Source organism: Ursus americanus, chromosome 4 (assembly GCF_024610735.1).
Source record: "Ursus americanus isolate L20-20 chromosome 4, mUrsAme1.1.p, whole genome shotgun sequence".
Taxonomy (NCBI): Eukaryota; Metazoa; Chordata; class Mammalia; order Carnivora; family Ursidae; genus Ursus; species Ursus americanus.
The window spans coordinates 31,229,815-31,253,401 of NC_142130.1; the positions used below are offsets into that span (position 1 = coordinate 31,229,815).

Here is a 23,587-nt window from a genome sequence, read left to right on the forward strand (position 1 = left end):
GGGAGAGTGGTTAGCCTGCTGTTTTCATCTGTCAAAAGTTATAGAACTGTATACAGTATGTAAAATTTCTGGTATTTACTGTATGTAAACGATATCTCAAAGTAGGGTTTTTGTTTTGTTTTTTAACGAGAGAGCTGCTGTGAAGCATTAAGGAGCACGCAGGTGAAGGGATTCTGCTAAAGACCTTCCCAAAAGCATTTGATTTGGAAAAGGAGGGAGGCTCTCTTCTTTGCCCCGCCGGCCTCAACCGGGAGGGTTAGTGAAACATTCCGCCCGCTAGGGGGCAGTGTCGCAGCCAGCCAGCCACCACCGCGCGTTTACAGCCCTCCCCCTCCCCCCCGCCGGCGTCCGCAGTGGCCGGGAGGCGGTGAGACCCCCAGGACGCGCCGAGCTCCGCCCCGCAGCCCGCGGGTGGGAGGTGCTCTCCCCCGCGGGGGCCGGTAGAGGTGGTGCCCGCGGCGCGTCCAGCGCGGACGGGGCCTGCGCGGTGCGGCCCCACGCCCTCCGCCCAGCCCCGCTGCGGCCCAACCGCCGGCTTGCAGTCCCGCACCCGAACCTGCAAGCTCTGCTCGGCCAGCTCCGGGGGCCTGGCGTCCGAGAGAGGAGCCTGGGTTCCCGGGCACACGATGACCCCCCCCTCCAGCCCTGGCTGTCGGGCAACGTGGAGCCAGCCCTCTGGCCTCGACTGGCGGAATGCAGGAGGGGAGGAGGGGGAAGCGGCGCCCGCCGCGGGACTGCTTCCAGGGTGGAAGGCGCCGCAGCGCGCGGCTGCCGGGACCGAGCTGCGTCCCGGCTGAAACCGACCCTGCCTCTCTGGCGCCGCTTCTGCGACAAGGCCCGCAGAAGAGGCGGCGGCGCCTCTTTCCTCCCGCACCTTCTTCTCAAGCAGCCTTAGCAAATCCCCACCGACACAGAACACACAAATTGTCATTTTGAAGGACAAAAGAAGTGTGGCCTAGAGATGTTGTGTTTCACTGTCCCTCGTGCTAAAAAAAGCTCCCCAGGCGTGGCGCGCCAAGTAGGGGGCTGCTAGGGGAATGAGCCGGAATGCGGGGAGGGGAGAGCTCAATCACTTCCCGGCGTGCCAAGGCCCCGGGGACACCTGGACCCTCCGTAATCACCTTCCCCCGTGGCCACAGCCCACCCCGGGACCTCGGGACGCACTTGGGCGGCCCCGCCCGCCGGCGCACTCGTCTCCAGCCCTCTCCGCCCCGCCTGGCGCACTGCGTGGAGCGCCTAGTTCCCGGCCCCGCAGAGCGGCGGCTGCGTTGAGGACACACCGCACCCCTCGCGCCCTCTGGTCGAGGCGGCTCGGGGCCCACCCCCAGTGCAGGCCCTAGGGGCGGGGCGGACGCCGCCAGCGCCGCAGGTGCAGCCCAGAGGCCGCGCGCGGGTGAGTCGGCCCGAGAGCTCCAGAAGAGTTGATGGGGGTCTGGGAGGCAGGAGGGCAAGGCAGGGAGGACGCGCAGCTGCTTCCCCTCCTATTTTGCTAGCTGCCAAGAGACCGGCAGATGCTCGAGACTGGTGAGGCGGGCAGGGGAGCCCACATTACCGCGGGCAGTTCCCCCCAGACCCGGGTCTGCGGGCTCTGAGCACTGACCTGCCCCAGCCTAGGGGAGACAGGAGGCTTGCGGTGACGCTTTCTCAGGAAAGGGGCGAGAGGCCGTGAGTATTCTTAGAGTGCTAGCTTTGGATCCAGGCAGAGGCCTAGGCTTGAATTCTCTCCCGGTACCAGCTGGTGTTCTTGGGTGGTTCTGCAACTTTACTGAGCCTCACTTTCCTCATCTATAAAATGGGAATATCATGCTACCTCCCAGGGTCCCCGTGAGGACGAACCCTGCCGCGGCAAAGTGCTGAGCACTAAGTCTGTGATAGATCTGCATTAATTCAGCGGAAAAGAATCTCCACTTCCGGCCTTGCCGAGTGCACTTCAGGTCATGCCTGCCGTTTCACAGACTGGGAGGATGGGCTCCTTGCCCAGGAGTCGCATGGGGGCAGGGACAAGGGCAAAAGCTTGTCCAGGATGCTGCAGGCAACCCTGCGGGCGAGCACCTACTGCTCGGGTTGGTGGCAGTCTGGACCTTGGCGGGGTAGGGGCATGGTGAACATAGAATATGACAAAGATAGTTGCAGTGTCCTCAAGGAGGACATCCCTCCCCGTTACTTCTGAACGTCATTCTTCACCCTCACACTTCCGCCTCATAAAACTGGGAACCGCTGTCAGAATTAGTAACACCTAGTCCCCACTACAGAGCAGAGTTCCCATTTTGCAGATGGGAGCCCCACGGTCACAGTTAATAGATACATGCCACACAGTGGAGACACCTACCTGTCTTCCACCCTCCCTTAGGTGTTCAGGGCTGTGTGTTGCATTCCCTGTTCACGAAAGGAGAAGGGGCATGTTTGGCTACGGGGGAAGGAAGAAGCCAGAGTTAGGCCTTCCTGTGCTTCCAGGGTGGGGCGCCCTGCACGGCTTACTGTGGCCATCAGGGTCGGTATGAGGATGAATTCGACGCCAAGGCAAATGGGCTCAGGAGAGCCACTCTTCCCCTCTGGCCCTGGATGGACCTCAGAGTTTGGAACCAGATCTTGGCCTTGAGGAACGTGGTCCTTGTGCGTCTCATCGGAAGGTGCCTTTGGCTGTTGCGCAGGGGCCGCCTCCTCTGACGCTCGCCGCCCTGCTGTCGTTAAAACCTGTTCCAAACGCTGGAACCCCAGAAGGGGCCGAACCGTGGGATCACCCCCTGCACCACCACCCCCCCCCCCCCGCACACACACTCCCGTAAAGCAGCGCCCCAGAGCTTTGTGAGGGAGCTTGAAGGTAGGGACACTCCTTGTTAGAAGCCACCATACAATGGCTACCTTTGTGGACCACGCTGACTCCCAGCTATGTCCCCGGGGCCGACACGGTGCCTCGCACACAGTGGGCGCCTGCGGGGGGGGGGGGGAGGACACAGAGAGCCGGCTCCGCCCTCTGACTTAGCGAGAAGGACAAGTGTCTCCGCACAGCCGCGGCTCGCGGGAGCCGTGCGGCCTCCCTTCCCGTCCTCTCGCCCCTTTGAAGCGATCTCTTCCCTGGCTTCCCCCCTGCGCCCGGCGCGGTGGTTTCCGCTTCGCAGTACCCCTGCCACCGAGATGGTCTCTCCCTGCTGCCTGCCTTCCCGCAACCCCCGCACCCGCGCTGGGATGCCCCTGTCTGTGGTTATCCGCGCCCGCTCCCCCGCCGCACAAAGCTCCGTGGCTCTGGGCGCCGTCCCTTTATTCTAGAACCTGCCGCTCCACTGCCCTCCTGGAGACAGTCACCCCGCCCCCCATCCCCCCAACCCTCCCTCCATCCCCGTCCTGGAGAGGGCCACCCAGCCGTGGCCGCGGGACTGGCTCTCCACGCGGGTAGCTTAGTGTGCTCCTGTGCAGGCATGAGCAGCCTCGTGTCCTGATTGGGTTTAGGTGAGTAGTGGCCACACCCCGTGGTGTTGGCTCCGCCCCCTAGCTCACAGGGACCCAGGGACCGGTCCTGCAGCCTCGCCTCTGCCTGGGGAGTCGCAGGGGAGCCGCGCTCGGGTCTTTCTGGAGAACTTCCCGCACCTGTTAAGTTCAGTGCCCTGTTATGTTGTCACCTCCTCTGGGGACCCCCAACTCTGTCCTTGACCCTGGCCACCCAGGAGACCCATCAGGTGGATTTGAGGGGCTGAGATAGGTAAGAACGGATCCCAGACCTGGGGGAATCTCAACCAGACAGGGCTGAGAAGCAACCAGACGGCGCCAGGGGTTGGTGCACCGGGAAACATGGAGTTCTCTGGAAATGAGATTGGGGAGGGCTTCTAGGGGATCTCAGCAGTTGAAGCAAAATGAATAATGAAAGAAGCTGTTATGTTTGTTTTTTCTCTTTTTTAAAAAAAGATTTTATTTACTTATTTGTCAGAGAGAGAGCACAAGCAGGGGGAGCAGCAGGCAGAGAGAGAAGCCGGCTCACTGCCAGGCAAGGAGCACCATGCAGGACTCAATCCCAGGACCCTGGGATCATGACCTGAGCCGCAGACGATTAACTGATTAACCGACTGAGCCACCCAGGCACCCCTGTGTTTGTTTTTTCATGTCTTCACAACAGCCCTGAGGTAGGTACTGTGGTTAACTTCATTTTACACATTGAGTGCCCTTTCGCCATGAGCAAGTGACAGCAAGCATTTGAAACTGGGCCTAGGATGCCAAAGAGGGTTTTAACCTTTATATTATAAGCACATCCGGCAAAGGAAGCAATGTGAGCAAAGACACTGGGGTGAGAAGGCAGGACAGAAGAGGTGACTACAGAAACAGGTAATGTTTCTGAAGTGCCAAGTTCTGTTCGCACAGGAGTGAGAGTGGGGCTGGTGGGGACTGGCGGGCCTTGTAAGCCAACTGTTACCAGTTGGTAAAGCATGCCACTCTTGATTGTCGGGTCGTGAGTTCAGTGAGTTTGAGCCCCACTTTGGGTGTGGAGATGGAAGGAAAGGAAAGGAGGGAGGGAGGAAAGTAGGTTAGTATCACTTAGTGAAGGGGTGAAGAAGGAAGATGACCTCTGAATTTCTGGACTGAATAATTGGACAAACTGTCGTTCCCCCTGCTGCAGGGGATGTGGGGGCAGGGCCGGTGCATGGGAAAGGGATGAGTTCTGGTTGGCTGCCCTGTGTTTGAGGTGGGGGCAGAAGCCTAACAGGCAGTGGCTCAGGGCTCCGGAGCCAAACAGACTGGGTCCATTGCCTACATTCATCAACCTACTAGTTCTGTCACGTTGGGCAAAAAACTTGATCTCTTTAAACCTGTTAATTCATCTGTAAGATAGGAACAGTAATAGAATTTTAGGGTTGGTATAAAATGAGACAATGTACAGTGTCTGGAACATAGTAAGTATCGAAAAATGGCAACGGTATTATCATGGTTGTTATGATGTAATATCAGTAAATCCGAAGCTCAGAGAAGTAGCAATTTCAGAAGTCATCAAATGGAAATTGAAACCATGAGAAGAAATGAGATGACCCAAAAAGACTGTAGATGCTGAGAAGGGTGGAAGTTGAAGGCCAGGAGCACTGACATTTCAGGGGCAGACAGAGGAAGAGCAGCTGGAAAATAAATGGTTAGAGAAACAGGAGGAAAGCCACCAGAGCTTGGTGTTGTGGAAGCCACATGTAGGAGCCGCACAGCTGATCCTCTGTCTTCCTTCCTCGTCCCTAACAAGCCTGATGCTGTAGGGTAAGCACCCTCTGAATTCTGTGCGTCTCAGAGGAGGTAGCCCTCAGCCCCAGCTCCAAACCAGGAGGTCGGTCGCCATTGGTAATCCCATTGTCCTTGCCACTGATTGGTTTGTGAAGTGTATTTGATCCTTTCTGGCCAATGGCACTTGGTGGAAAGTCAACTGAGGGACTTCTGGAAAAGATTTCTTTGATTAAAAAAAAAAAAAAGGTGTCTGTGAAGATCAAAACCGCAAGGAGATACCACTTCACACTCACTAGGTTGACTAGAATCAAAAAGCCAGATAACATCACATGTTGGCCAGGATGTGGGGAATTTAGAACCTGTACACACTGCCGGTGTGACCGTAAAAAGGAACAGCCACTTGGAAAACAGTCTTGCAGCTCCTCAAACAATTAAATGTAGTAGGGTTCCACATGGCCCAGCAATGCTACTCTTCGGTATATACCCAGGAAAATGGAAAAGTTATGTCCCACAAAAACTTATACACAGATATTTACAGGAGCATTATTCGTAATAGCCAAAAGGTGGAAACAACTCAAATGTTCATCCGCAGATGAATGGATACGCAGAATGTGCTCCGTCCATATGATGGAATTGTATTTGGCCACAGTCACGGTTCTGACACAGGCTGTAACGTGAGTGGACTTTGGAAAACATTATTTTCAGTGAGAGAAGCCAGCCACGAAAGGCCACATACTGCATGATTCTCTTCAGGGGAAGGTCCAGAACAGGGAAATCTGTGGAGAGAAAGCAGGAGATAGTGGTTGCTTAGGGCTGAGGTGGTGGCAGGGGGATGGGAGACGATTAAGTAAATGGTGCGTTTTCTTTAGAACACCAGAATGTTGTAAAATTGACAGGGGCGATGGTCGCACATATCTGTGAATATATTAAAAGCTATTGAACACTTTTTAAAAAAGATTTTATTCATTTATTTATGTGTTTATTTGAGAGAGAGAGGAGAGGCACAAGCAGACTGCTGAGCGCAGAGCCCAATGCGGGGCTGGATCCCACGATCCTAAAACCATGACCTGAGCCAAAATCAAGAGTCAGAGGCTTAACTGACCCAGCCACCCAGGCGCCCCTGAATTAAACACTTTTAATGGGTGAGTTGTGCGTTAATTACATCGCAGTAAAACTGTTTCAAAAGAAGCAACAACAGGGGCACCTGGGTGGCACAGTCGTTAAGCGTCTGCCTTCGGCTCAGGGCGTAATCCTGGCGTTATGGGATCGAGCCCCACATCAGGCTCCTCTGCTGTGAGCCTGCTTCTTCCTCTCCCACTCCCCCTGCTTGTGTTCCCTCTCTCCCTGGCTGTCTCTCTCTCTGTTGAATAAATAAATAAAATCTTTAAAAAAAAAAAAAAAAGAAGCAACAACAAAAGCGATACACAAAGAATCTCCAGACTCTTCCTGTCAGTGTCGTCGTGTGTGACGGAATGGCCCAGACTGATGGTCCTGCTGCCAGCACGAGGATGGTGTCCACATAAAGAGACGGGCTGGAATCGTAAGGATCCCTGGGAAGTAGCAAAGGAGCCCCATCAGCACCGGGCTCTGGCGGTCTTGTCATATGATCTGAAGAACTGTTTGAGCCTGTCTGAGTCAGCGTTTTTGTCGTCGATATTGTGTGCAAACAATTAGGAACTGTCATCACCACAGGGTTTCATATAGGGGAGCAGCTGCTTAAAAACTTGGGAGGTGCCGGAGGGTCAGGGTCTAGCCAGCCTCCAGAAGTGACTTCTAGACCACTGCGGAACTGACCCACTGTACGCGCTACTACCTCTGTGGCCCTATGGGGGGAGGCGACACAGGACAGCACCACCGGAACTAGTGACTTCAAGAGCACAGTGCTGTGCTTGCGGCACAAGGATCAGGCAGCCGTGGCCAAACCACCGCAGCTCCTGCCAGCACCCAAGGAGCTGGCGAACTAACATAGAACACTATGTCAGGAAACTTACCCACTGGGGAGCCTGGGTGGCTCAGTCAGTTAAGCGTCTGCCTGCAGCTCAGGTCATGATCCCAGGGGCCTGGGATCGAGCCTTGAGTTTGGCTCCCTGCTTGGTAGGGGAGTCTGCTTCCCCTCTTCTGCCTGTGCCGCTCCCCTGCTTGTGCTCCCTCTGTCTGTCTGTCAGGTAAATGAAAGAAAGAAAAGGAAGGAAGGAAGGAAGGAAGGAAGGAAGGAAGGAAGGAAGGAAGGAAGGAAGGAAGGAAAGAGAGAAGAAAGAAAGAAAGAAAGAGAAAGAACAGAAGAAAGAGAAAGAAAGGGAGGAAGGGAAGAAGGAAGAAAAGGAAAGAGAAAGGGAGAGGGAGGGAGGAAGGAAGGAAAGATGGAAGGAAGGAAGGAAGGAAAGAAAGAAAAGAAAGGGAGAGAAAGAAAAGAAGGAAAGGAAGGAAAGAAAAGAAAGAAAGGAAAAAACTTACCCATCACCTTGACCTTACTTGTCAGAAGAAAACAGCAGGAGGGAGGATGGCTTTCACTTGGCTTCTACATCCCAGATCTCTCCCATCTAATGACCAACCTCTCTGCTCCTTATTCCTGCTTCCCTCTCAGACCTTCTCTCTACCATCATTTTTCCTTTTGCCTAATTATATATATAATATATCCTTTAGAATTTTCTGAGGGTCTGCTTGTGAAGATCTTTCAGTTTTGGTTTGCCAGAAAATATCTTTGTTTTACCCTCATTCTTAAGAAAAACTTTTGGATGTGGAAGATAGACTGCTAGTTATTTTCTTCATTTTCTTTTCCCCCCATTATGTATGTATGTATGTTCTTGTGGGAGAGAGGGTAGCATGTGTCTGGACCCTTCTACTGTTCCCTTTCCCCACAGGGTAGACCCAACTGTGGGCTGGGGCCTGGTGCCCAGAAGGTCCAGAAGAAGGGTGCCGAGGGGCCCTTTGATGTGGAGGCACTGGATGAAAGCAGAATGAGATGTGTGGTCCAGATGGAAAAGCAGGTGAGTACGGGATGGTGTTGCTGGTGTGGCAGAGCTGGTTGACTGAGAAGCTCTGGAAGGCTGCGGGGACAAGCACAAGGGGAGGCTGCACTTCTCAGAGCCATGGCCCAGCGCTCCCGCTGCCCAGGAGGCCTAAGCAGGGCCCAGGTGTCCCCTGCTGCCAGTGCAGAGTTATTTTCTTTTAGCAAAGGAATATTCTCATCCTTGAGGGCTTGTTGCCTACAGCCACCCCCGATAGCACATGGCCAGAGTTCAGTGTGGGAAATCGAAGCCAGCACAAAAGGAATTTATACAGGAAGTAAAAATCATCAGGTGCATTGGAAGAATGGGCTGCAGTTGGGGCCTCCGGGGAAGGCTCTCTGAACATCCAGAAGTAACTCACTAGAGTTGTGTGACAATCGGGCAGGTGTAAAGGCTCCCTTGGAACTCGGTCAAATTTAGTTGCTGAGAATCAGGACAGCACCCCAACCGCAGTTGCGTCTCTGTCCCCACAAAGCTGGGGACAGACACTGGAAAGCTGCTGCAGGAAAAACTCCATGTCTCCATGACCTTGTTTGCCCAGAGAAGACAATGCCAGCTGCAGAAATACAGCCTGACTCACAGCAGCTTTCCCAATTCTTTTTTTTTTTTTAAGATTTTATTTATTTATTAGAGAGAGAGCGAGCAAGTGAGCATGAGTGGTGGGGAGGGGCAGAGGGAGAGGGAGAAGCAGATTCCCCGCTGAGCAGGGAACCCAGTGTGGGACTTGACCTGAGCCAAGGCAGACTGAGCCACCCAGGCGCCCCTGCTTTCTCAATTCTTAAAACCTAATTTGCATAACCCAACTTCAAGGGGATCTACAAAAGGTAGCTTTTTGTTTCCCAGCCTTTTATTGTGGGAAGGCACTGTAGGTGATAGGAATCGTGAAGGGCTCCCTGTTGTCAGATGGCATGCAAGGTAGGGGCCTGAAGTGGCCACTGGGTTTGACAACCAGAAGAGCAAGGAGGCCCTTGAGGGGGCTGTGTCAGCACAGTGGAGGTGGGCAAAACCAGACTGTCTCGGATAGAAGGGCCAACAAGACGCGAGGAGCAGATTCAGTGAATGCGGATGGTGTAAGGGATCCAGTGCAGGGCAGCGGAGAGAGGGATACAGGGTAGAGGGCACGTCAGCTTCAGAGAGAGTTGTGGCTGGTTGTTTTTCGACGAATTGTAGAGAATCAGACATGTTTACAATGAAGGGAAGTTGCCAGGTGCAGGGAACAGAGTGAGCAAGGAGATACGGAACGGACGGAGAGACTGTGGCTAGTGGGAGGGGATGCTTGTAGTGTATGGAAAGACGCTCGTGATATTTTGCTAAGTGACAGAAGCATATAAAGCAAACATTGTGTGTTTCCTTTCCTGTTTAAAAGTATATTAGATGCGCTAAAACTCCTCACTGAATTGTGAAACAGCCCTCATAGAGACGAAACTCAATTCCATGGTTGCATGCGGCACCCCCGAGATGGAGCAGCCCAGCCAATGGCATGGGCATGGGCAGGGAGTGTGGGAACAAGAGGGGCTGCGTAAGAGAGGGCTTGGCTGGGATGGTTTGAAGCAGACATATACGGTTGTAGGCCGCAAGGCCACGGGCTGGCTTTTTCCCTAGGCCTCATGTTCAAGTCATTATCCCAATGGTCCCATGATCTCCCATCCTCTCATACACTGAGGGGCAGCCTGCTGGCAGTTCTAGAACCAGCTTCAGAGGCCTAGTCATAGTGTCTCCCCATCCCACCTACCTTCAGTAATTGTGGAAACACCCAGATTCCCCATAGTAGTTTGGGGCCACATCCTGAAAAAGCACTGATGTGATTACAGCACGGTCCCCTTACGTTTCCTATTTTCCCTCAAATAATGACCACAAGATTCACTGACCAAGGCTGACCCTTAAGTGCATGACTTCCCTGAAAATAACTTGACACCGTTTAAACTAACTTAGCTCTTCACAGTCCCCATCTTACCTCTCAACACGGTTATTTCTTATGCCAACCCCTCTCTCTCTACATATAAATACGAAATAACAATTCATATATAATCTATCCTGTATTATTGTATGTGCATTCCAAGTCTCGGACTATTGCTAATCATTATTGGCCCCAGGTTTTGGGGTTTTTTTCTTGTGGGGGAGGTGGTGCCTAGTCATGTGAATTCAGGCTGAAAAGCTATATTGAGGGTAGGCTCGTGGTGGCACATTCCCAGGAGAGAACCTGTGCCCCCCCCCAGTCTGATTAGCATTAGATTCCAAGACAGGCAGTTTTTCTTGCAGTCTTCTGTATTATTTATACAAAATCGATTATAATAAATATAGTAATATGTGAGCTGAACCAAAGGTTAGGAATGCCAAGGCACCAGACCAAGGGCCCAGAGAGGTATGCAGAGCCTGGAAGCCAGATCTGGACTAAGGACATCTGCAAAACCGAGTGCATGTGAGCATGGGCTTTTGTGATCTCTCAGGACTGGCAGGACAGAAGATAAATAAATCCTGAAGCCCACTCAAGAGAGAAGCCCAACAGGAGAAACTCTCAAAGCCGGGACTCCAGAGGACGGCATTCTCAATATAAAGGGGGTCTAGAAATAAACCATTCCGTCCCCAAAGGCCTGTAAGGAAAACTGCCTTTCTTGGCTCCTGGGGCTAATCGAATCAGGGTGCAGGTGGGGGAATCTCTGTTTCTGAGATTGTAACCACGAGCCTGCCCTCATACAGATTTTCAGCCTGAATTCACATGGTTAGGCACCGCCTTCCCTAAAAGAAAACAGAAACAAAAACCTGGAGCCAATACTATGATCAGAATTGGTCCCAGACTTTTGATGCCCTCAGGTACCTGACAGAGCGAGTGTAAATGCTTTTCAGTGGCATTCGGAAATCTGCCTTCATTCCTGGCCTCAGGTAATTCCCGCACGTTATGTCCAAGGATAAATAAAATAAAATAATTTGGTAAGTATCGAAGTAACGGGGCACGATGAGTGAGAACCAGCAGAAACAAGACAGCAGTGTCAGACCTAAAAAACCTTTAGAGGTTGCGATGATCAGACCTAGTGTATCAAATAAGTATGCTTAATGTAATATAATAAACAAACAAACAAATAAATAAAATATGAAAATATGACCAAAGAGCAACAAATGTGGGAAAAACTGAACAACTCATAGGAAAGAAAAATATAAAATTGAAATGTAAAACTCAATAGGCTTTTTAAAAAAGATTTTATTTATTTATTCGAGAAAAGAGAGAGAGCGTGAGTGTGCACAAGTGGGAGGGAGGAGCAGAGGGAGAGGGAGAAGCAGACTCCCCACTGAGCAGGGAGCCCAACGCTGGGCTCCATCCCAGGACCCTGGGATCATGACATGACTTGAGCCGAAGGCAGATGCTTAACCAACTGAGCCACCCAGGCGACCCTCAATAGACAGGTTTAATAGCTGGTTAAATACAGCTGAACGGATGATTAGGCATGTGGGATACAACAGAGGAAGTTGTGATATAGCCCAGATAAAGATGTAGAAAATATAAAGTAGGAGTTTTTAACACAGAAGACAGACCAACAAAGGCTACCATACATTTAATCACACTTCCAGAGGGAGAATAAATAAAAAAGAAGAGGTAATATTTAAAAAAAATAATGGAAGATTACTATCTACAGATGGAAAAGGACCCTTATCCACATAGTCAGGAAGCCAAAAAAGTTCCCTATTATGCTAAACAGAAATGCACACCCAGAATCATAACACCGTGAAAGCACAGAACATAGTGTATTGAATGTTACAGTACTGGCCACCGCTGGCAGCCCTGGGGCGCCCTGTCCCCGGATGAATTGCCATTGAAAGGCGATGCCAAGGAGACTGAGGAGCTAGAGGAGGAAGATGGCGAGGAACTAGATGAGATCCTGTTGGAGATACTCGGGGGATTAACAGAGATGTTCCCAGAGAGGGTCCCGTCGGGGGCTGGAGCCGCTTTTGATCTCTCTCGTCTTTGTGGCTCAAAAACTGTGCAGATTTCCCAGGGCCTCCTTGTGGATTGGGACCACCTCCTTCATGATCCCGGTTCTCCCCCTTGTCCGTGAGCCTGAGAAGTTGCAGATGGAGCAGCAGTGGTGGCAGCAAGGCCAGGTACTTTGCAGGCCCTGACATAGGGCTCTCAGGGGGCGTGTCAGGGCTCCACCTTCACTTCCTGGAAAGATCTAGATTGTTACCACTCTAGGACTTGTCTTGGTGGGACAAGTTTGAAAATTCAGCAGTGTTGGAACTGCTGATTATTTGGATTCTTTTTTTTAACCTTTGGCACATTAATCTGCCTACACCCAGTGTGGAGAATTCTCCCCAGTGTCTCATGGAGACCCCCAACTTGCAACTGCACTCTCCATGCTGTCGCATCTCTTCTGTCCTCACGCTGATAGCAGAGCGCAGCAATGCAGACGGGAACTCCAGCTGTGGCCAGCCCACCTCTTTCACCAAGTAACTCGTGACGTGACGGGAAGATCTCCTTGCTATGCCTTCGTGGCACTGGATCTGACGCCACTGGGAAGGACGTACCCCCGGCCATTTGTGTTGTTAAGCATGGTGATGTCGGGAAGGGCCACGCACACAGTATGAAATACAAAATGCGTTACAGCTGTTGTTGTAAACCAGCCACTGTCAATTTCTGTGCTGGAAAGGAGGGAGGGCTGGCGGCAGTTTTAACCACAGAGTGGGTGGGGACTGTGGAGGACAGAGCCGGTGGGGACTGTGGAGGACAGTGCAGGAGCTCATTTTCTCTGCCCATTTTGGCTGTTAGAGACCTGTGTGTGTGTGTGTCTAAAACAGAAAACAAGTGCTCAATGTTTGTATTTAAATATTAAAAATGATTCCAACAGAAAAAATAAAATAACAAATAAATATTAAAATGATATACTAGTAAATGCTACATAAAAGAAAACTCATATAACTATATTAATATCAGAGAAAATATTTTAGGGACAAAAAATTAGAGATAAAAAGATAACTGTAGAGGGGCGTCTGGGTGGCTCAGTCGGCTACGCATCCAACTCTTGATTTCAGTTCAGGTCATGATCTCAGCGTCATGAGATCGAGCTCCGTATCTGGGCTCGGCGCTCAGAGGGGAGTCTGCTTGAGATTCTCTTCCTCCCTCTCCCCCCACCCCCCATGTGAGCGCTCTCTCTCTAAAATAAATAAATAAATAAATAAATAAATAAATAAATAAATCTTTATTTAAAAAAGATAACTGTATAATGATATAATGTTCAATTTTTCCAGTAAGGTGCAATAATTCTAAACTTATATAAAAACAATGACGTAGCTTTAAAAATGAGCTAAAATGACAAAATTACAAGGAAAATTAGACAAGTTCACTACCACATGAGCTATTTCAACCCACATTTCTGTGATTTGTAGAATAAGCAGTGGAAAGTTATTAAGGCTGTTAAAGGTGTGAGCAACACAATGAACAAACTTGACCTAAGGAACATGTGTGGAACTCTATATCCAGTAACGAGGATACGTGGTGTTTTCAAGCACCCATGGAATGTCTACAAAAATGGTGGTGGGGGGGAGGGATGAATAGGCAATGCACAGAGGATTTGTAGGGCAGTGAACATGCTCTTTACAATTCTATAATGGTAGGTACGTCATTCTACATTTATTCAGACCTATAGAATGTTCAACATCAAGAGTGAACTGTGATGTAAACTGTGGGCTTCGGGTGATGATGTGTCAAGGTGGGTTCATCAGTTACAACAAATATACCCCCACTCTAGTGGGGGATGTTGATAATGGGGTGCTACGCGTGTGGGGGGAGGGGGGATATATGGGACATCTCTATAACCGTCCTCTCAATTTTGCAGTGAACATAAAACTGCTATAAAAAATAGTCTTGATCAAAAAAATTAAATTCTTCAACCATAAAGCATTAGTCAAAGAAGAAATTACAATGGAAGTTTTACCAACTAGGGTCCTTGGGTTCTCGGAGCAACAGAAATTTACTAGAGGCCAAAAGGAAGTTCCAGGCAAGGTTTTTATGGGGGTTTGTGCTTCAGCACCAGGGAGACAGCACAAAGGAAAATGTTCTTCATGCCAGCTCTCCAAACAAAAGCAGGGGAAGGTTTTTAAGGAGATTGTGGCAGGAAAGGAGTGACGTCTGAGTATGCAGGGCGGAGGGAGACACAGGAAGTCGTGTGTGCGCACACAGTGGGAAGGACGTGCTTCCTTATGCCTTGTATGTCTCATTAGTACGTTAAATCTGTACCCCTGGGTGTGGTTTGCAGTATTATAATGAGGGGGAAGGTCAGCGATAGGCCGCGCGGACTAGCTGGAACCCTTCCTTTGGTAGGCATCCTGCTTCTGCATTCCTGCAAGATACCCTAGTCAAGAGGCGTAGGGTCTCAGGGGCGCCTGGGTAGCTCAGTGGTTAAGCGTCTGCCTTCGGCTCAGGGCCTGATCCCAGAGTTCTGGGATCGAGCCCTGCATAGGGCTCCCTGCTCCACTGGGAGCCTGCTTCTTTCTCTCCCACTCCCGCTGCTTGTGTTCCCTCTCTCGCTGGCTGTCTCTCTCTCTGATAAATAAATAAAATCTTAAAAAAAAAAAAAAAAGGCATAGGGTCTCAGCTATCAAGGAACACTGGATTTCCTGCTCAGGATTGAGGGGACCCCAGTCCAGTCCCTGCTCTGTCTCAGAAAACATTTATAACCAAAGGTGATGGAAATATGAAAATATTATATAGCATAACTTGTAAGATGCACTGAATACTGTATTTAAAGAAAAATGTATTATCTTAAATATTTCTCATAGAAAAGAGGTTCAAAAATTAATAAGCTTAAAAGTTAAAGGCTCAAAATTGATGCGCTAAGTGTCCGTATCAAAAGGTTTGAAAAGAACAGCAAAATAATCCTCCAAAAAAGTAAACAGAAGGAAAAAATAAAGATAAGAAAAATTAATTAAAAGGAGATTTAAAAAAAGAGATGAACAAAGCCAGAAGTCAATTTTTCTTTTTTCTTTTTTTTTTTTTTTAAGATTTTATTTATTTATTCGACAGAGAGCGAGCACAAGCAGGCAGTGTGGCAGGCAGAGGGAGAGGGAGAAGCAGGCTCTCCCCTGAGCAAGGAGCCCGACGTGGGGCTCAATCCCAGGACCCTGAGATGATGACCTGAGCCAAAGGCAGACGCTTAACTGACTGAGTCACCCAGGTGCCTCACAATTTTTCAAAAAGATTCATGAAGTTGACAAAATGCTGGTGAAAAGGATCAAGAAACAGAAAGCATAAGAAACCAACACTATAGAAATAGAAATGAGTTAAGAATACAAAGCCACAAATTGGAAGAGTATTTGTCATGCAGTAAATATAAAGAATATATAAAGAATTCCTACACAGAATAAGAAAAAATGGTCAGAAGGAATTCCACAGAAGAAACAAAAATGTTCCACAAGCATTTGAAAAGGTGTTCCACCACATTAGTGATCAGGGAAATGCATGTAAATACCCACAAGATTCACAAATCGAACTGTTGGACAATCCCAGGCATACTGCAGTGGGCACTGCGGTATCTGCTGGCCGGCAGGACCTCTGGAAAACCCTGGGCATTGCTGAATGAAGTTAGGAGTACGCGTGCCCAAGACTCGGGGATTCCATTTCTAGGTATGTAGTTCAGAGAACTGTTGTATAAGAATGTTTGTAGCAGCATTCTCAGGAATAGAGAAGGTTTTCAACACCTGGAGATGCTCTGGCATTTAAACAGCAGTCAGAAGGGTAAATAAATTTTAGTATGTTCATCCAGGGGAATACCTGGGATCCTGACCTGAGCCGAAGGCAGACGTTTAACCGACTGAGTCAATCAGGCATCCCTCAGTTGACTCTAAATAAGGGAGGTTTTTCTAGATAACCTGTGTAGACCTGATGGAATCGGTTGAAAGGACTTGAGAAGGAGCCAAGGGGTTCTTGAGTAAGAAACGTCCCTCTGTGGACCGCAGCTTCATCTCCTGCCCCACAGCGGCCTGCCCTTCCTAGTGCCCTGTAGATTTCAGACTTGCCCAGCCAGCCCCCAGTGCATATGCCAGTTGCTTGCATAAATCTTTATGTGTATCTCCCACTTGTTCTCTGTCTCTGGCTGAACGCTGACTAATACCGTGTTAGGTCAGTGGTTCCAGAGGAACAGAATCTCATGAGTTTTCTAAATAGAGGTTCTGGGTTTTCTGGAATTGGTTCTCCAGACTGATCAGATTTATTTTTTTTAAGATTATTTGTTTATTTGAGAGAGAGAGAGAGAGAGAGAGAGCATGAGCAGGGAGGAGAGGCAGAGGGAGAAGCAGACTCCCCGGTGAGCAGGGAGCCCAGTGTGGGGCTTGATCCCAGGACCCCGAGATCATGACCTGAGCCCAAGGCAGTCGCTTCACCAACTGAGCCACCCAGGCGCCCCTAGGCCGATTCTATTTAAAGGCACTAATGACTCTATCTCAGGTGGCAGAGAGGGCACTGGTAGTCCATGGAGTGATGTGGTGTTAGAGATACCCCAGACAAGGTTTTGGGTGACCATGTATATGAGGCCTTTGCTGGGCTTCTAATTTCCAGCTCACAGTCCTCATAAAATGACCTTTGTGTGCCCTGAAACAGACCCTTATCTCCTGTTACTTGCAGCACTGAAATTGCTGAAAACCAAACCCATAATCTCATCATGCGAGCTGCTGAATTACAGTGCACTTTGAATCCCAGCCCGGAAGGAAAGTTAAAGTGAGGACACGTGAGTGGGCACAGAGGCGCAAGCCCTTGGCTTCCGGGGTCCCCAACAGTTATGATGCACTTTGAATCCCAGCCCGGAAGGAAAGTTAAAGTGAGGACACGTGAGTGGGCACAGAGGCAGAAGCCCTTGGCTGCTGGGGTCCCCAACAGACCGGTTCGGCCACTCGCTGCTGACTAAATCCAAAGGCAGACAGACAACTGGTGGTGAGACAGGAAAGGAATTTATTCCAGGAAGGCCAAGCCCGGGAAGACATTGGACTATGCAGGTGGGCAGGAAAGGTCAGGTCGATCATTGTCTTGGGGTCAGTCACATGGGGCTTGCTGGCTCAGGGCAATCCTTAGTGCTCGAAGGGGTAGGTTTGCTTCCCCTCAGGGGATGCTTTGCACACGCGGTGTTTTGCCTGAGTTAAGAGATAAGCTGGAAAGAAGAATTAAACAGTGATGACGTACAAACTACAGTCAAAGTGGAGGAAATGGAAGTTCTCTCGGGCGTTGCTTGGGGAGGAATGGGACCCTTGCTTGCATCCCAGCACCAAGTTTGGCCTCATCTTATCTCTGAAAGTCAGGATATTCATTCACTGGCTCTGGAGAAAGAATCTGTACAATTCAGTCCAAAAGCTGGAGCAGAGACTGCAAAAGTTCTTTCAGACTCCTTGAGGTGTTGGTGACAGGCCCCTTGTCAGCATCTGCCGGATTCCTGCTGTTCTGTGTTCTGTGGCTTCACCCCCTCTCATCTCCTCTGCTATGACATATTCCACCCGAGGACAACAGCTGTTTAAGGTCAGGCTTTACAATATCAAAGCCAGGAAACAGTCGCCCTGCGTATGCTCGGAGGGAGGCAGAGGGGGGACGAGGCGCTGCTGTCGGAGCTCCAGGCCCAGCACGCCATGCGCTCACGTTCCTACTGACCTCCGAGTGGGGGGAGTAAGAGTCCCCGTGAGAGGCAGCGCCTTCCGGTGCTCAGGCTGCTGTCACAGAACGCCACAGACCGGGTGGCTTATAAACAACAGAAATCTCTCACCGTCCTGGAGGCTGAAGTCCAAAATCAAGGCGCCGGCATGGTGGGGGCCCTCTTCCGGGCACACGGCCAGCACCTTTCCCCTGTGTCCTCCCGTGATGGAAGGGGTGAGCGAGTTCTGGGGGGTCTTTTATAAGAACACTCATCCCACTCAGGAGGGCTCCGTCCCGAAGGCCTCACCTTTCTCACACCGTCGCGTCCGCCGTTGCGATTGCCACCTGTGAGTGGGCGGGGCACGCACAGACCACGGCAGTGAGGTCTCGTCACCTTCCAGAGGTGTGAAGGTTGGAGGGAGTGACGGGAGCCAGTGGGGTCAAGTGTAGTTTATTTTTGCGGGGAAATGGATGGAATGCATTGAGGTGGCAAAGTTTCCAGAGACAGGCTGCCAGGCTTGCCTGTGGACAGGGGCTGGTGAACAGGATGGGGCTGGGAGACCCGTGTTTGGAGGCCGCCCTAAATCCTATTTGCAGACACCGTATTTAGACACTTAGCAAATATGATTAGCAAGTAACCAGGTCATTCAACAGAGGCCTCAGTTTCCCTTTATGTAAAATGGAGATAGTAAGGGGCGTCTGGATGGCTCCGTCGGTGCCGCGTCTGCCTTCGGCTCAGATCATGATCCCAGGGATCCCAGGGTCCTGGGATCGAGTCCCGCATCAAGCTCCCCGCTCAACAGGGTGTCTGCCTCTTCCTCTGCCTGCCGCTCCCTCTGCTTGTGCTCTTTCTCTCTCTCTGACAAATAAATAAATAAAATCTTTAAAAAAAAATGGCGATAATAAGACCCACGGCCAGACTGTGGAACGGATGAGACCCGCACCTGAAGTCCCTGCTACTTGGTGGGCCCTTGTAAATAGCAGCTGTTATTGTATGTAGACCCGTTTTTAGTTTGTTCAGACAACGGAACGTATTATAAATCATCGTCTAACAACTGACAAATGCTATCCTCAGCAGGAGCAGATCCGTGGAAACAGCATCTGTCGCGACTGAGAAGCCATTCCAGGCTCGTGGCGCGGGGTCCGGGCAGCGGTTTGATCTGAGGATGGCACTGCGGGCGCTGTGGGGCAGCCTCGGCCTGCTCCGCCTGCTGTGGTGCCTCCTGCCGCAGACGGGCTACGTGCACCCAGATGAGTTCTTCCAGTCACCCGAGGTCATGGCAGGTAAGCTCCCTGTGTGCGCTTAAGATAAGCTGCAGCGAAGTCTGGGTTGCGGCTGTTGAATACTCGGTGAGGAGAGAGATACTCCGTGTGGTGGAGCAGCAAATCCATGTGCTTCTCTGGAGTAACAACTTGGGAGTGGGGATTTCACATCTCCTTCCTGACCCGTGACATTGACCTTCTGGACGATACTAATGAAATGCCAGCCTCTGATGTTTTCCTCCCTGGACCAACAGTACAGGTTATTCAGAATGAAAGCTAGTTCAGACTTCTCAGTGGAAAGATTTTAGAGTTGGGCTGCCTGGGTGCTTAGGGAAGCTTACACAGGGCTATGGTCTGAGATACCGAAACTTTTCTTCTCTAGGTTCATCTGAGGGGTGAAGGAATCCAGGCCTGGAATGCTCACTTGTTAGAATTTATCTGTGAAGGGGTGTAGGATACATCATCAGGATGGTTGCCAGGGACTGTGAGGCTTTCCAGATGCTGTGGGCACATGGTTTCCTCCTCATGGTTCAAAATGGCTGCTTGAGCTCCAGCCATCAAGTCTAAAGCCAAGTCTTTCCAGCCACTGAAGAAGAGATGGGCATGCCTGCTCTAAAGAGAGGGCATGTATTTTTTTAAATTATTTTTAAGTAATCTCTACACCCAATGTAGGGCTCAAACTTACAACCCCAAGATCAAGAGTCACATGCTACTCCAACTGAGCAAGCCAGACACCCCTTCAAGGGCATATTTTGAATGTCACATACTTTTTGCTCATTTCCATCCCATTGGTCAAAATGTATTATGTGAACACACCTAGCTACAAAGGATGCTGAAAAATAGTCTCTATATCTGACCAAATGCCCAAGGAAAGAGACTAAGGAAGGAAGGAACCAATGGATATTGGGGAGACTTGCAGCTGGCCCTGCCATAGGGCTAGATTTGTTTCTTCAGGTGAGCGTTCCAGTCTTTGCCAGAGTGTTTTTAACCTGAGCCAGTGAAAAAAAAAAGGAGCCAGATTGACCTGACCTTGATTTTGTTTCCCTTTCACCTTCTTCTTTCTTTTGTTTTAAGGATTCATTCATTCATTCATTCATTCATTCATTTTAGACAGAGGTCGGGGGGGGGGGGGAGGGGCAGAGGGAGAGAGAATCTCAAGCAGACTCCCCGCTGAGCACAGAGCCTGAAGCAGGGCTGGATCTCACGACCCTGAGTTCATGACTTGAACCAAAATCGAGAGCTGGATGCTTGAAGGACTGAGCCACCCAGGTGCCCCTCCGTTTCACCTTCTGACATAGAAAGAGAAAACGGCCAAGAGGCCGGAGGAATAAGTAGAAGTAAAGAGCCCTAAGCAGCCAGCAGTGCTACCAAGCCTGAGATGTGGGGCTTGGAGCTGAGATACAGAAATTAAGAGCTGGGCCCGCTTACCCCCACCCCTCAGAGCTCTGAGACACTGCAGCACAGGGGCCCAGACCAGCCCCAGGCAGCCCAGCAGGTTTTTAATTACATAAATACTGCTGGAATACGTTCTTCAAAACATCTTAAGTATCTCAGACAACACCTTCAAACGGTAACCACAATCGCACACTCCCTGCCCCGGTCTCACGCACTGTCCTGAATAACAATCAGCATCCCAGGGATGGGTTTTTGACCCTGACTTTCGAGGCTTTAGCACTCCACAGAGAGGGCGGGAGCCTCCCCCTGCCCCTCCCCACCCCTGCCCAGGGCACATGGTCCCCTCACTTCCCAGGCGTGGTTCCCCCAGCCCCCTTCACAGGGAGATGTCTGAAGGGCTGAGCTCCCCTGTATTCATTTCAGAAGCCAGGTATGGGCTCTCAGCTCAGGGTGTCACAGGGCTGAGATCAAGGTCTGGGCTGCGCTGCGGACTTATCTGGAAGCCATGGGGGAGAACCTGTTCAAAGTTCATCCTCTCTCTTGCACAAATCTGGGTTATTGCCACTGTGGGCCTAGAGGCCACCCTCGTTCCTGGCCAGCAACGACGCCTCAAATCCTCATGGTTCGAATCTCTGACGTCCTCTCCTGCCACCCGCTGAGAGCATGCCCCGCTTTTAAAGGGCTCGTGTAGTCCCAGCAGGCCCACACTGGTTTACCCCCCATCTCATGGTCGCCGAGCCCTGCAACATCACCTAATCACAGGAGTAAAACCCGTCGTGTCCCGAGTCCCCGGGGTTGTGCCAGGCGCGCCCGTGAGGGGCTGGGGGCACTTGGGGCTGTATCCCCTGAGCACGGACCTGGCTCACCTCCGCTTCTCTGTGCGCAGAGGACATCCTGGGCGTCGAAGCCGCGCGGCCTTGGGAGTTCCACCCCAGCAGCTCCTGCCGCTCGGTGCTCTTCCCCCTGCTGACCTCCGGCTGCGCCTTCTGGCTGCTCAGGCTCTGGGAACAGTGGGGGCCGTGGCCCGGCCCGGTGAGTGGCTACGTGCTGCTGGTGGGGCCCCGACTCCTCCTCACTGCCCTCTCCTTTGCCCTGGACGTGGCCGTGTACCACCTGGCCCCGCTGTGGGGGGCGGAGCGCTGGAACGCCCTGGTCCTGCTGTCCGGTTCCTACGTCACCCTGGTCTTCTACACCAGGACCTTCTCCAACGCCATTGAAGGACTGCTCTTTGCAGGGCTGCTGGTGCTGGTGTCCCCCCGGTTAGCTGGGAGCCCCCCACCCAGGAAGCCTGCTCCGGGCCCGTGGTGGCACAGCTGGCTCCTCGGGGGCATCGTGGCTGCCGGCTTCTTCAACCGGCCCACGTTTCTGGCTTTTGCTCTGGTCCCACTCTTCCTCTGGAGCACCTGTGGGGCCGCAGACCCTGGCTTCAAGTCGCTGGCGAAGAAGGCCCTGGCACTGCTCCCAGGGGTGAGCCTCGTGGCGGCGGTGTTTGTGGCCGTGGACAGCTGGTATTTCTCCAGTCCATCTAGATCCAGTACCCTTGTTCTTACACCTGCCAACTTCCTGTACTACAACCTGGACCCTCAGAACCTGGCGAGGCATGGCACACATTTGCGGCTCACTCACCTGGCAGTCAATGGTTTTCTGCTCTTCGGGACGCTGCATGCCCGGGCCCTGCGGGCGGCGTGGCAACAGCTGCAAGCCTGCCTCTGGGCCTTCGCACAAATGGGCTTCCTGAGGGCTCTGTGGCGCTGGAGCCTGCTGTCTGGCCCCCGGTCTCCCCTCCTGCTCTTCTACTTCATGCCTCTGGCCCTGCTATCTGCCTTTAGCCACCAGGAGGCCCGGTTCCTGATCCCCCTCCTGGTCCCCCTCGTCCTGCTTTGTAGTCCACAGGCCCAACCTGTGACCTGCAAGGGCCCCCTGGTCCTCTTCAATGTCCTGGGCGCTCTCTTCTTTGGCTGCCTGCACCAGGGGGGCCTAGTGCCCGGCCTGGGGCACCTGGAGCAAGTGGTTCATGCCCCCGCACCCCCAAGCCTACCCACCCACTACACACTCCTCTTCACCCACACCTACATGCCCCCCCGGCACCTCCTCCACCTCCCGGGCCCGGGCTCGCCCGTGGAGGTGGTGGACATGGCTGGGACTGAGGACCAGGTCCTGTGCCAAGCCCTGAACAACTTCACCAGACAACCAGCCTGCCAGGTGGCGGGTGGGCCGTGGCTCTGCCGCCTTTTTGTGGTGACCCCTGGCACCGCCAGGCCTGCCATGGAGAAGTGCCACTTTCCTCTCAAGAGCGAGACACTCTTGTTTCCCCACTTGACCCTGGAAGACCCACCAGCCCTGTCCTCTCTGCTGAGTGGGGCTTGGAGGGACCATCTCAGCCTTCACATCTTGGAACTGGGGGAGAAGCCTGACAATGTGACAGAAAAGCCACTGCCCACGATTCAGCCATAGGTGAAGGCACCACTCCACTTCCTGTGTGGGTAGCTGGGCTGGAACAGAGCCCTGATTCTCTTCCTTTCCTTTCCCTTCCAGAATTCCCACTACTGCCTCTCCTGTGCATAGGCTTTGGCTGCTCTGCCTTCTGGGTAAGCTGGCACCCTTTTCCCCTTAAAGACCAAAGATCTGACCAGTCACAATCCTGATGCCGGGGTCCCCAAAGAACCTGGTGAGCCAGTGTCTGGTGAACAGCCTCATGTCTGTTCCTGCCCTATCCCTCCTAGCCGCTGTGAGGTTTTGCTATGTAATAGCACCTGGTTATGAAAAGAGAGAGATCTGCTGATAACATTCCTGGACGGTCTCTCTCAAACCTTCCAGGATGCCTTACCTCTTGCCGTCATAACTCTCCAGCTTCCTAGATCACCGGGAAGGAAGCAGCATGGTGATGTAGAGAGAGCAGGCCGCTCAGATTCCAAAGACCCGAGTTCTAGTCCCTGGTCTGCCTGCCACTCACTGGCTGTGTGATCTTCAGAGAGCCCCTTCCCCTCACTAGCCTCAGTTTCCAATCTGTACAATGGGCAAAAGCATCTCTGAGGTGTCTGCCAGCTAACACCGTGTCATGCCTTGGTCTGCAGTGCATGTCCCCTGGCTAAACAGGCATATCTGTCCCAAAGCTCTTTATTTTATTTTA

At 51.6% G+C, this 23,587-nt stretch overlaps 1 protein-coding gene and 1 pseudogene across 4 annotated transcripts; both read left to right on the plus strand.

Annotated features, from left to right (window-relative positions):
- The first annotated feature begins 526 nt into the window (after positions 1-526).
- Positions 527-23,039, plus strand: PIGZ (phosphatidylinositol glycan anchor biosynthesis class Z (Gwada blood group)). 4 transcript variants are annotated; one of them, XM_045812642.2, is made up of 5 exons: positions 527-1,393; positions 3,923-4,115; positions 8,052-8,177; positions 18,875-19,083; positions 21,344-23,039. In XM_045812642.2, the coding sequence occupies exons 4-5, from the start codon at positions 18,966-18,968 to the stop codon at positions 22,909-22,911; spliced, it is 1,686 nt and encodes a 561-aa protein (XP_045668598.1). In that variant the 5' UTR covers positions 527-1,393; positions 3,923-4,115; positions 8,052-8,177; positions 18,875-18,965; the 3' UTR covers positions 22,912-23,039. The 4 variants fall into 4 exon arrangements, with proteins under 4 accessions (XP_045668598.1, XP_087717661.1, XP_045668599.1 ...); XM_087861535.1 differs by having other exon boundaries at positions 18,878-19,083; XM_045812643.2 differs by lacking the exon at positions 527-1,393 and adding an exon at positions 1,404-1,665.
- Positions 4,895-12,851, plus strand: LOC148110228 (uncharacterized; annotated as a pseudogene).
- Positions 23,040-23,587: the final 548 nt, after the last annotated feature.